The sequence below is a fragment of the Bos mutus genome, chromosome 7 (assembly GCF_027580195.1).
Source record: "Bos mutus isolate GX-2022 chromosome 7, NWIPB_WYAK_1.1, whole genome shotgun sequence".
NCBI lineage: Eukaryota > Metazoa > Chordata > Mammalia > Artiodactyla > Bovidae > Bos > Bos mutus.
Window position 1 is genome coordinate 53,617,643 of NC_091623.1, and position 10,773 is coordinate 53,628,415.

The 10,773-nt window shown below is 43.9% G+C and overlaps 1 protein-coding gene across 1 annotated transcript; it reads right to left on the reverse strand.

Moving 5' to 3' along the window:
• Window positions 1–2,780: 2,780 nt before the first annotated feature.
• LOC102267560 (olfactory receptor 7D4) lies at window positions 2,781–4,581 on the reverse strand. The gene has a single exon (XM_005908178.2). The coding sequence runs from the start codon at window positions 3,810–3,812 to the stop codon at window positions 2,781–2,783; it is 1,032 nt and encodes a 343-aa protein (XP_005908240.2). The 5' UTR covers window positions 3,813–4,581.
• Between the last annotated feature and the right edge of the window lie 6,192 nt (window positions 4,582–10,773).

The window sequence follows — 10,773 nt, forward strand, 5'->3', positions numbered from 1 at the left end:
GGAGTTTCAGCTTTAGCATCATTCCTTCCAAAGAAATCCCAGGGCTGATCTCTTTTAGAATGGACTGGTTGGATCTCCTTGCAGTCCAAGGGACTCTCAAGAGTCTTTTCCAACACCACAGTCCAAAAGCATCGATTCTTTGGTGCTCAGCTTTCTTCACAGTCCAACTCTCACATCCATACGTGACCACTGGAAAAACCATAGCCTTGACTAGACAGACCTTTGTTGTCAAAGTAATGTCTCTGCTTTTGAGTATGCTATCTAGGTTGGTCATAACTTTTCTTCCAAGGAGTAAGCATCTTTTAATTTCATGGATGCAGTCACCATCTGTAGTGATTTTGGAGCCCCCCAAAATAAAGTCTGACACTGTTTCCACTGTTTCCCCATCTATTTCCCATGAAGTGATGGGACCAGATGTCATGATCTTAGTTTTCTGAATGTTGAGCTTTAAGCCAACTTTTTCACTCTCACTTTCATCAAGAGGCTTTTGAGTTCCTCTTCACTTTGTGCCATAAGGGTGGTGTCATCTAGATATCTTAGGTCACTTTATTTTTTTCTCTTCATTTTCCTTTCATCAGTTGTCTGAGTCATGGTAAATCACTGATTTTCATTCAGGAGTGATTTTGTTCTTAAGGGATATTTGGCAATGTCTGGAGATAATTTTTTTAAAATCTTTTTTGAATGGGATGTGAGAGTTCGGGAAGCTACTGGTGTCTAGTGTATAAGGCCACGAATGCTGCTAAGCACCCTACAATGTATAGGGCAGTGCCTCTGCTCCTCCCTCACCCTCTGTCCCAAGAATTATCTGGCCCCAAATTTTAACAGTAGCCAGGTTGAAAATCCCTGTGATATAGTAAATGTCTCTACACTTGTAACTAATTGAAAGATGGAGGGCAATCATACTGTTCAGGCTTATTAGGATGGTCCTATCTTGGCTTCATCTTATTCTAATTCTCCAGGTCACCAGGGCCAGGGGTTCCATAGAATGATTGGAAGCTAAAACGTTCTATTGAATAAAGTGATTTTTTTTTTTTTTTTTCCCACCAGTAGCAATCAGTTTGTATCTCAGCCTCAGACCCCTGCTGGAGAAGAATGCAGCTGTGCAGACCTTTCTGGAGTCCAGGATCCTGCCAATAGGTGTACCTCTTTTGGTACAAGATGGGGGCATAAATAAACATGTTCATAAATATGGTAGCCACTGCTTTTTGCAAATGTGTGCATTTGATGTTAATTTTCTATAATCACCCTAGCAATTATTTAATACCAATGAAGAATCTGAGACTACTTATAAACAGTACTAAATTGCTTTAGTTATGTCCAACTTTTGTGACCCAATGGACCGTATAGCCTGCCAGGCTCCTCTGTCCAAGAGTAAGTGAGAAAGTTATAATTCAACCATTGGAGTCTGCCAGGATCCAAATCAGGTATTCACCAAGAGGGTTCAACATTCCTCAGGTCAACCCAAGGCAGGTTTTAATGTTTTACCCTCATTTCAAGAGAATCTCCCCTTGGGGCTGAACTGTATAAAGGATGCTCTGCCTTCCCAGTTAACTGTTGCAGGGAGTCCTGGTCCAATTCTTAGTCTTTAGATCCAGGGATGTTCTCTCCTGGACTCTGCAGATCTGATCTTCAGCATGACTGAGCCTTGGACAGGCTGCTGCTCCTACATGATGTCCTCAGTGCTGTGAGTCAGCTCTGAGAATTCACTCAGCTTCTTCTAAACCCATAGCCTGATCAACCCTCTACAGCTTTTCCACCTGGTCTGGTGATAATGGATCCCTTTGTACCTTCACCATGGTGAGCATGGACCTAGATGGCCCTCATGGATCTTTTGATACTTAATGCCAGACACTGTTCTGAATTATCTTATGTATAATGTTTAATCTCCATTGGAACTCTGAAGGAAATATGGTGCACAGAGACACAAAGAGGTTAAGTAACATGCATGAGATTGTGCCCTTAGTGAATGATGAAGAGAGATTAATCCAGAGCCCTCTTGACCTCTGTGATCTGCCCCACCTCAAAATACGGTAAGTGCTATGGAAATGAATGAACAGTAGGATGGTGGTCAGGTTTGGGCTCTCTGAAGAGCTGACAGTTTCTATTTGAAGCCTAGCATGTGACAATTCAGGGAAGTGTGGACCAGCAAAGGAAGACAGTGAGTAGAATGCTTTGGACCTTTATTTTAGATCAAATGGGTCAACAGAGACCAGAGTTTCCTTTTTCTGAAAGTAGAAACTGCACTGAGTTTCCTAAAGAAGTTTCTCATTAAAGTCCCGAGTATAGGTCAATGGCCAACACCAAAGCATGACTCAATAAGGGTAAAATCTTACAGGGTGAGGGAGGTTGGTATGAGACAGTCCAAACAATGGTTTTCAGACCTAGACTAGGGAAAAGCATAGTCCAGTAGGCACAGTGCTAGAAGTTTGAACATAACTGAGAGGGTTTAAAGGTGAGCCAATGTGTCAATTTTTGTGGTCATTCTTGTCCTCTCCCCATCTGCATTTCTTGACTTGCTTTTTCCTCCCTTGATGCTTATAGGAATCAATCCTTGGAATGATTTGTTTCCATGAGAAGTTTAGTTATTGATTGGTCATTCTTTTTCCTTGGCAGATGGTGAGCATTTTAGTGTGCTGCTTCAACTTTGTCTTTGGCTCAGAAATATTTTCTTCTAGTATATCATCAGTAGTGTTCATTTTCTATGTCTTCAGATTACACCTTCATGGACACCAGTTATCAGCACTTGGGATCTCCGTTGCCTGCCCTTAACTTCCATTATCTCACTGAGAGTATGTTCCTCTAGTGAAAAGTCTCCTTAGAGCCCCCTTCATGTCCCTGTTCCTCAGACTGTAGATGAAGGGGTTCAGCATGGGGGTGACTATTGTGTACATCACCGAGGCTATTGAACCCTTTCTGGAGGGGTGGGCTGTTCCTGAAGTGAGGTAGACCCCAAGGCCTGCGCCATAGAACAAGGAGACAACTGAGAGGTGAGACCCACAGGTGGAAAAGGCTTTATACTTCCCCCCAGAAGATGACATGCCCATTATGGAGAAGATAATTCTAGAATAAGAGAAAAGGATCCCAGTCAGGGGAATAATACCCAGCAAGCCAGTTACAAAATACAGCACAATGTCATTGACAAGGGTGTCAGAGCAGGCAAGCTTGAGAATTTGAGCAAGTTCACAGAAGAAGTGGGGGATTTCTGTCTCTTTGCAGAAAGATACCCTCAAAACCATCAAACTTTGCAACAAAGAATATGTCAGGCAGATCAGCCAAGAAAGCAGAAGCAGGAGACCACAAAGGCGAGGGTTCATGATGACTGTGTAGTGCAGCGGGTGACAGATGGCCACGAACCGGTCATAGGCCATCACTGTCAGTAGCAAATTATCTAGCCCAGCAAAGGTCATGAAAAAATACATCTGGGTAAGGCATCCTTCATACGTGATGCCTTTGTTCTGCTTCTGGATATTTACTAACATCTTGGGGACTATGGTGGAGGTGAAACAGATGTCAGTGAAGGACAGGTTGGAGAGGAAGAAGTACATGGGGGTGTGGAGGTTGGACTCAGAGATGATGGCCAGGATGATGAGCAGGTTCCCTGTAACACAGACCAGGTACATGGACAGGAACAGTCCAATGAGGAGGGGTTGAAGGTCCGCATCATCCGAGAGCCCCAGAAGGATGAATTTTGAAATAACTGTCTGATTCTCTGTTTCCATATAAGTTACGGAAATTGCCTTATGGAAAGAGGCAAGAATAGTGTTCAAACAATGACAAAACAGGAATGTGGCATATACTTGAAACTCATTCATTCAAGTCTTATGTCTTATCTATGAGTTTTCTTTAGTTAACCAAGATCTCAATAATACCTTCCTTTTTTTTTTGATCTCTACTCCTTGGAACATCTCTTTAAAAATTGAACATTCCAGGACTTCCCTGGGAGTCCAGTGTTTTAGAATCTGCCTGCCAATCCAGGGGGACATGGGTTTGACCCCTGGTCCAGGAGGGTTCCACATGCCATGGAGCAACTAGGTCCTTGAGCCACAACTACTGAAGCCCATGTACACTAGAGGCCCTGCTCTGCAACAAGAGAAGTCACTGCAATAAGAAACCTACACACAGCAACTAGAGAGGAACCTCAGCCTGCTGCAACTACAGAAAGCCTGCATGTGGCAGTAAAGACCCAGTGTAGCCAAGAATAAATTAATAAATTAAAAAAAAATGAATGTTATATGAATTAACTGGTGGTCCAGTGGTTAAGAGTCTGCCTTCCAATATGGGGGATGCAGGTTTGATCCCAGGTCGGGGAACTAAGGTCCCATATGGCATGGAGCATGGACTATAGAGCCCATGTGCCACAAGAGCCCAGGTGTTGCAACAAAAGATCCAGTGTGCCACAACTAAGACCAAATACAGCCAATAAATAAATATATATTTAAAAACATGAATGTTGTACACCATGCAGGGCTTTCTTTCATCTTCCCTGACTCATGACTGTTCCTTTGCTCCCTAATTCCTGTGAAAGTACCAGCCTCATGACCATCTCTTTCCTGCCTTGCAGTTGTGGTCTCTTCAAGTCCCAGGGAAAGGTGGAGAGGAGATCATTGGGAGTTACAAAATTAAATGATATTTTCTTATCCTCATGCCGTTTGCTTGAAACAGGATCTTTAAGCAGACCATTCTCTGTCTCAAGTTTGACTTGGAAAAGGATACCATGAAAAAGCTTTATAGATAATTCCTCCATTATCATATAGTAGCTTCTCTATTACTATCCCAATTGATCCCTCTATTATTGTCATAATGATCAATGTAGCATAATGCACCCTAATTCCAAAGGCAAAATCAGAGCCCCACCATAATTGTTCCCAGCAGGTTTGTGTTCTAGTTCTTTACATTTTTTCAGGTTGAGAGGACTATGCCTTTTCTGTTCCATTGCCATTTCACAACCTAAGCACTTAGTATAGTACTTGGTATATAATGTGTGTGTGTGCTTAGTAGCTTCAGTCATGTCTGACTCTTTTTGACCTTATGGATTGAAGCCCACCAGGCTCCTCTTCCATGGGATTCTCCAGGCAAGAATATTGGAGTGGATTGCCATGCCCTCCTCCAGGGGATCTTTTCAGCCCAAGGGTCAAACTCTGTCTGTGTCTCCTGCATTGCAGGTGGATTCTTTCCCCACTGGGCCATCTGGGATATAATAGATGCTCTATAAATATTTGTTGAATGAATAACAGAAATTGTCAGGGTGGAGTAGAGGCAATTCCCTTTCATAAAATCTTTTGACTAAGAACAAAGAGACTATTTATCATGAACTTTTTTCAACTGAAAATAAAGAGGATGAGAGCCTTCTGTCTTTTATTGTGTTCCTTAAAAAAAAAAAAAAAAAAACCCTTGGTTTCTCTTTGAATGTTGCACCTCTGCCACAGGAGGGAATTTCTAAACTGAGAACAATTGTCCTCAATTTTATATGCATTTAAGCAAACGTTCCTTCCTGAACCAAGGAGACTTCCCTGGTGGCTCAGATGGTAAAGCGTCTGCTTATAATGTGGGAGACCCGGGTTCGATCCCTGGGTTGGGAAGATCCCCTGGAGAAGGAAATGGCACCCCACTCCAGTATTCTTGCCTGGAAAATCCCATGGATGAAGGAGCCTGGTAGGCTACAGTCCACGGGGCTGCAAAGAGTCGGACACGACTGAGTGAATTCACTTTCACTTTCACTTTCCTTCCTTTGAGCTGAAATGTGTCTTTATAAATTACATGGTTTTAATTCCCCTCTCTGAAAATAATTTCTCTTTGCCATGATAACTTTAGATGTTTGCAGACATTTAAATGATTCTCTAAGTCTCCTCATCTTTCATTGATTTCAGTTATTTGAGTGCCTACTGTATGCCAGGCACTGGATTAGAGCCAAGTATGAAAGGTAAGAGACATGGGCTCTGCTATTCTGTAGCATTGAGTGTTACGGAAATGTTACTGCCTTGGAAGAAAAGTTATGACCAACCTAGATAGCATATTGAAAAGCAGAGACATTACTTTGCCAACAAAGGTCTGTCTAGTCAAGGCTATGGTTTTTCCAGTGGTCATGTATGGATGTGAGAGTTGGACTGTGAAGAAAGCTGAGCACTGAAGAATTGATGCTTTTGAACTGTGGTGTTGGAGAAGACTCTTGAGAGTCCCTTGGACTGCAAGGAGATCCAACCAGTCCATTCTAAAGGAGATCAGCCCTGGGTGTTCTTTGGAAGGAATGATGCTAAAGCTGAAACTCCAGTACTTTGGCCACCTCATGCGAAGAGTTGACTCATTGGAAAAGACTCTGATGCTGGGAGGGATTGGGGGCAAGAGGAGAAGGGGACGACAGAGGATGAGATGGCTGGATGGCATCACTGACTCGATGGACGTGAGTCTGGGTGAACTCCAGGAGTTGGTGATGGACAGGGAGGCCTGGCATGCTGTGATTCATGGGGTCGCAAAGAGTCGGACACGACTGAGTGACTGAACTGAACTTGACTCCTCTGAGGTCATTATTCTGATTAAGACTCTGATGATCCAGCCATGCAAAGAAAGTGATTAGTAGGAGTATTAACTGGTCAAATGTAAGGAACTTAGTTGAAATCCAAGAAAGTTTGTGAAAGAAGATGAATGAGGACAGGCAACTTTTAAAATAGTGAGATGACATGAATACAGAAATATCAGTGGGACAGACTAGACAGTCATGAAACAGTTATTAGCCAACGTGAGAATTTAGTTTGTAATATAGATAATATTGGGCTTCCCTGGTAGTGATTAAAGAATCTGCCTGCCAATGCAGGAGATCTGGGTTCGATCCCTGGACCTGGAAGATCCTCTGGAGAAGAGCCTGGCTATCGACTCCAGTATTCTTGCCCCCAGAATTCCAGGGACAGAGGACCCTGGTGGGCTGCAGTCCATGGGGTCACAAAGAGTTTGACGTGACTGAGCAAGTGAGCATGAGCAACACTATATATGAGAGTCACACATTTATTTATTGGAAAATAATGCTTTGATATTAGATACTCAATTACTCAACATTTTATAATTCTAGGAACATCCTGTACAATTTCATAGCTTTGGACCTTTACCCCTCTCACTGGGAGTCCCCTCTCACCTGGAAAAGTCGTATCCCCCCTTCCATACTCTGTCCTGAAATCTTCATTGGCATTGCCAGGCAGCAACGGGCATACTCTCTTTGGACCTTCTCTGTACCTTGTTGAAACTGGACCACACCTGAAGCAAGCTATCACACTGCATCCATGTGTTCATTTCTGGGTTTTTACATCCTACCTGGAGAGCAACACATTATAGTTACCTCTTTATATGCAGTACCCAGCTCAGTGTTAGGCATAGAGGAGAAGCTCTGTAGATGTAAAAATGTCCTTTTGAAGGAAAAAATGGTGGAAAATTATTCAGGTGGGTACAGAGTAGGCTTCCCTGGTGGTTCAGATGGCAAAGAATCAACCTGCTGTGCAAGAGACCCGGGTACAATCCTGGTTTGGGAAGATCCCCTGGAGAAGGGAATGGCTGCCCACTCCAGTATTCTTGCCTGGGGAATTCCATGGAAAGAGGAGCCTGGCAGTCTATGGTTGACTCATGGGGTTGAAAAGAGTTGAACACAACCAAAGGACTAACACATACACACATAGAGTGGGTTATGAGGGGGTGGGCCAAAACTGAAGGACACTTAGAGTTGACCTAGAAATAGAGGTAAGAGAACACAGATTGTAGTGGGGCTTGGAGAGCTCTGTCCAGCACCAGGGACTTTTCCTTGATTTTGGTGGGCTTTTCTTCCCCTGGTGTCTCAGTCGGGGGAAAAAAAAAAAAATCTGCCTGCAATGCAGGAGACCTGGGTTTGATCCCTGGGTGGGGAAGATCCCCTGGAGAAGGGAATGGCAACCCACTCCAGTATTCTTGCCTGGAGAATCGCATAGACAGATGAGGCTGGTGGGCTACAGTCCATGGGGTCGCAAAGAGATACAGCTGAGCGACTAACACCTCTTCCCCGTACATACCTACCTGTGTGCCAGGAAAATGTGCAAGGAAAATATTTGGCTCCTTCTTACCTCTTTACCACAGCTGTCTTTGAGCAACATAAGGCATCACAGTGCAATTTCTAAAGGTCTGGGCTCTATGATCTTTGCTTCTCTCAGTGGAGGACAAACAAGGACAGAGATCAGAGACAAAGAGCTGAGTCTGGGACTCAGGGCTAGACTGATACCTGGCGTGGCACAGGGCTTTTCCTCCTGCTGTGGGATAGGTGAGCCAGAGGAGAAGAGCACAGGAGAATTATGTGGGGCTGAATCTCCTCACTTCCTACTGAATGATTGGCTGCTTTTGTGGTCTGTTTCTGGAGAGTTCCCCCCTTGAGGGTTCGGGCAGTGACCTGCTCTGCCACATCCACCCACTGGGAGCAGAGCTGGAGCCACATGTGGGGTCTGCTATCCCCTCATCCCCAAGTCCTACAACCCCATACCTCAGCCCTCATTAGCCCCTTTTCTTCCTGAAGCAGTTTTTCTCTTCGGGTGTGGCCTCTAGGGTACCCAGCTTCCCTTAGGGAGCATCTTACTCCACCTCCAGTTCAATTGCAAGTCTAAAGATTAAGAAACATCTTGGGTGAAGCCTTCTTCAAGATCCTGGGGACACCTGAGGACCACGCTTTGGAACAGATATGAAACCAGTAGAGGGATTTCCCTGGTGGTCCAATGGCTAAGACTCCATGCTCCCAATGCGGGGTGCCTGAATTCAATCTCTGGTCAGGGAGCTAGAGCCCACATGCTGCAAACTGAGTTCACATGACCAACTAAAAGATCTCATGAGCTGCAACTGAGAGTTTGCATGTTGCAGCTACAGATTCCGCATGCTTCAACAAAAATCAAAGATCCCATGTGCTGCAACTAAGATTTAGTTCAGTTCATTTCAGTTCAGTCGCTCAGTCATGTCCTACTCTTTATGACCCCATGAATTGCAGCATGCCAGGCTTCCCTGTTGATCACCAGCTCCCGGAGTTCACCTAAACTCATGTCCATTGAGTCCGTGATGCCATCCAGCCATTTCATCCTCTGTCATCCCCTTCTCCTCCTGCCCCCAATCCCTCCCAGCATCAGAGTCTTTTCCAATGATACAACTCTTCCTATGAGGTGGCTAAAGTACTGGAGTTTCAGCTTTAGCATCAGTCCTTCCAAAGAACACCCAGGACTGATCTCCTTTAGAATGGGCTAGTTGGATCTCCTTGCAGTCCAGGGGACTCTCAAGAGTCTTCTCTAACACCACAGTTCAAAAGCATCAATTCTTCAGTGCTCAGCTTTCTTCACAGTCCAACTTTCACATCCATACATGACCACTGGAAAAACCATAGCCTTGACTAGATGGACCTGAGAGAGTCATTTCCTAGGCAGGTTGATACGGAGTCTAGGGGTCCCCAAGGAGAGAGGGGTCTGGAATTCTCAAGGAGGAAGAAAGGACAAACTTTTTTTCTTTCTCCACATTCCTTAGGATTATATAACAATAATGTATCCTGCCTAAGGACAGTCTTTGGATTCAACCTTCCGTTATCTTAAAATGTTAATTATGGGAGTAGACCTGGTCTTTACAAGGATGTATCTTGCCTGAAGACAGTGTTATCTTAAAATGTAAATTATGGGAGTAGGTCTGATGAGGTCTTTACAACCTCCAGATATTCTTTGGATTATATAACTTCATTGTTAACACTAGCAAGCGGGTACTCTTTCTACCCCCTTCTGATGCCTATGTCAGAAGCTTTCTCTATCTCCTTTATACTTAAATAAAACTCTATTACACAAAAGCTCTGAGCAATCAAGCCTCGTCTCTGGCCCCGGATTGAATTCTTCTCCTCCGGGGGCCGAGAATCCCGGTGTCTTCGCGTGATTCAACCACAGACCTTTCAGACATTTGTTGGCAAAGTCACATCTCTGCTTTCTAATATGCTGTCTAGATTGGTCATAATTTCCCTTCCAAGGAGTAAGCGTCTTTTAATTTCATTGCTGCAATCACCATCTGCAGTGATTTTGGAGCCCAGAAAAATAAAGTCTGACATTGTTTCAACAGTTTCCCCATCTATTTCCCATGAAGTGATGGGACCAGATGCCATGATCTTACTTTTCTGAAAGTTGAGCTTTAAGCCAACTTTTTCACTCTCCTCTTTCACTTTCATCAAGAGGCTTTTTAGTTCTTCAGTTTCTGCCATAAGGGTGGTGTAATCTGCATATCTGAGGTTATTGATGTTTATCCCACCCAGCGTTTCTCATGATGTACTCTGCATAGAAGTTAAATAAGCAGGGTGACAATATACAGCCTTGATGTACTCCTTTTCCTATTTGGAACCAGTCTGTTGTTCCATGTCCACTTCTAACTGTTGCTTCCTGACCTACATATAGGTTTCTCAAGAGGCAGGTCAGATGGTCTCGTATTCCCATCTCTTTCAGAATTTTCCACAGTTTATTGTGATCCACACAGTCAAAGGCTTTGGCATAGTCAATAAAGCAGAAAGAGATGCTTTTCTGGAACTCTCTTGCTTTTTCGATGATCCAGCAGATGTTGGCAATTTGATCTCCGGTTCCTCTGCCTTTTCTAAATCCAGCTTCAATATCTGGAAGTTCATGGTTCACATATTGCTGAAGCCTGGCTTGGAGAATTTTGAGCATTACCTTACTAGCATGTGAGATGAGTGCAATTGTGCAGTAGTTTGAGCATTCTTTGGCACTGCCTTTCTTTGGGATTGGAATGAAAACTGACCTTTTCCAG